The 2,273-nt window shown below is 52.4% G+C and overlaps 1 protein-coding gene across 1 annotated transcript; it reads right to left on the bottom strand.

The window, feature by feature from the left end:
* Positions 1 to 483: 483 nt before the first annotated feature.
* LOC130587674 (feather beta keratin-like) lies at positions 484 to 1,174 on the bottom strand. Its single transcript, XM_057388649.1, has 2 exons — positions 1,109 to 1,174; positions 484 to 915 (listed from the first exon to the last, which is right to left on the bottom strand). Exon 2 carries the CDS (start codon positions 893 to 895, stop codon positions 569 to 571), a length of 327 nt encoding a protein of 108 aa, XP_057244632.1. The 5' UTR covers positions 896 to 915; positions 1,109 to 1,174; the 3' UTR covers positions 484 to 568.
* Positions 1,175 to 2,273: the final 1,099 nt, after the last annotated feature.

The following is a 2,273-nucleotide window of genomic DNA, read 5'->3' as shown; positions in this document are numbered from 1 at the left end:
CTTGTTGGTTGTGCTTGAGGGGAATGAAGCAATTGCAGCCCAGAGTTCCCGCCCAAGTGGATAATTTTGTGACTCTCCTGAGAGGGTTCAAGAGTCCTGCTGGGAAGAGACTTTGTCAAGTGTGTGCTGGCAAGTGGAGACTTTAGCAGAGCTGTGCTCAAGAGAGCATTAATGTGTCCAAGGCTTTGGTGTAGCAGGTGATCAACCTGTATCATGTTCTGGAAGGTTCCACTGTATCCCCTGCTTCATGTCCGAGTCTTGGCTGTTAACGGTGGTCACATCTTTGCCAAGAAATGTGTTCGTCCCCTTTTCCATCCCCCCCAATGCCCTGTCTGGCACTGCACGGGGTGAAGATGTGAGACCACCACAATTCAAAAAGAGGAGGAGACATCTCAGGATTTGATGCAAAAGAACTTTATTGCATTAAAAGTTTGAAGAGACAACAGAAGTAAGTCGAAGGGATCCCGTGGTTTGTGCAGGCAGGGTGACCATCAGCTGAGGTGCTTTGCTTGCAGGAGCTGTTACCAAAGCCCTGAGCTGGTGGTGTCAGGGGTGGTGCCGAGGGCCCTTAGCAGGTGTAGCCACCCCTTCTGCCATAGCAGCCCAGGCCTCCCAGCCCGTAGCCAAAGCCACGGCCATAGCCAAGGCCGTAGCCAAAGCCACCAAATCCCCCAGAGATGGGCTGTCCCTGCACACTGAGTTCAGTGCCCACGGCAGCYGAGGAGGTGGATCCGACGGCGGTGTTCTGGGGGAAGGAGGTCATGATGGGTCCTGGCAGGGTGACCAGCACAGGGGAAGGGTCGATGACAACGCGGGAGTCCTGGCATTGCAGGGCACAGGGCTCGTTGCAGCTGTTGGCCAGCGGGGTGGGTCCACAGGGGTGGCAGCAGGCCATGGGTGTGGTGTAGAGGGTCCCTGGAAGAGAGGGGGGTGAGGCAGGGCAGGGCCGTGGGGGTGCTTTGAGGGGCGGTGATTGCGGAGGGCTGGGGAGTGTGGARGCTGTTKTGSGGCTGWGGGGAGGCGTGAGGGCTGCTGAGGCTGGGGCGGAGCGTGCTGGCAGAGAGGGGCCAGGGGGGCAGGAGCAGGAGGGCAGGGGCTTGAGGCTCACCTGGTTGTGGGCAGGAGCAGGAGGAGAAGGCGTGAGGAGAAGCGTGTGAGGGAGAGAGGCGCTGGGCCGGCTTTTATGCTGCTCCTGGAGGGGCGGGACAGCCTTGGCTCATGGCCTTGGGGCATTTTGCAGGCAGCAGCTCTTCAATGGCCCAGCCTGGTGAATCATGAGCTGGGGAGTGTTTTCCTTTGTGCAATTCTGCAATTCCACGTCCTTCCCTTGTATTTGTGTCCATTTGACCTCAGCCACAGATTTTAATTGCAAGAAAAAAAGGCCAATGGATTCTGGTTTTGCCTTGAATGTAGAAAATGCAAACAAAGCCTACAGGAATCTGGGTGCTGTTTTATGTCTTCATTTGACTGCCAGCCATTTATTTCTGCTGTCCACACTTACTTCCATGCAACCTGGAAAATGGTCGATGTTCCTGGGCTGAAATTTCATAACTGGATCATGCAGTGGCCATGCAACCTTTGGACCAAAAACCTCCAGCAGTTACCAGAACAGGATTAGGTAAAGAAATATGAGCAGGTTGGGGAAGTTGAATGTTCTGTTCCCCACCACTGTTGGGCTCCACAATGCAGCAAGGATATGGATGTGGTTGATGAAGAGGAGGGTGTGGAGACCATGGCAGTGATGGCACTGTAGTACCCTTTAGATGAGGAGGAACTGAGAGAGCTGGGAGTTCTTTGACGCAGGAGGCAAGAACACAAATGGGACTTGTCAATGTGTCATGGCGTGACCTCACTGATGACACCCCAAATCTCCTCAGCCATGGTTGAATCCCCTACGTGTCGTGAGATTTGCCATCAACAACAAAACATTGGTCTCTAATTGCCGCAACTAAAACCTTCCAGCAAGGTCAGATGGACACGGCCTCAGGAGAAGAACATGGAATTGCACAATTCCACAAAAGAACAACCAAACCATGACAAAGAGGTAAAGAGGAGCTTGTTTTATGTCCGTTGGTAATTACTGGGTTTTGTTCACAGGAACAAAACATTGAGACATGCAGGTTCTATGATATGACATGATGAGGCTTCAATGCGGAAAAAGTGAATTGATGTCACAGAGCAGCATGGAAAAAATGGGACTGGGCCCTGTTTGTTCTTTATGGAATTTCTCAATGAGATCAAGGAAAACACATTAAATAGAAGACTACTTTGTC

The sequence above is a fragment of the Malurus melanocephalus genome, unplaced genomic scaffold (assembly GCF_030028575.1).
Source record: "Malurus melanocephalus ecotype Western Australia unplaced genomic scaffold, MMel_1.1 scaffold_2232, whole genome shotgun sequence".
Lineage (NCBI taxonomy): Eukaryota > Metazoa > Chordata > Aves > Passeriformes > Maluridae > Malurus > Malurus melanocephalus.
This window is presented reverse-complemented; position numbering and strand designations above follow the sequence as displayed.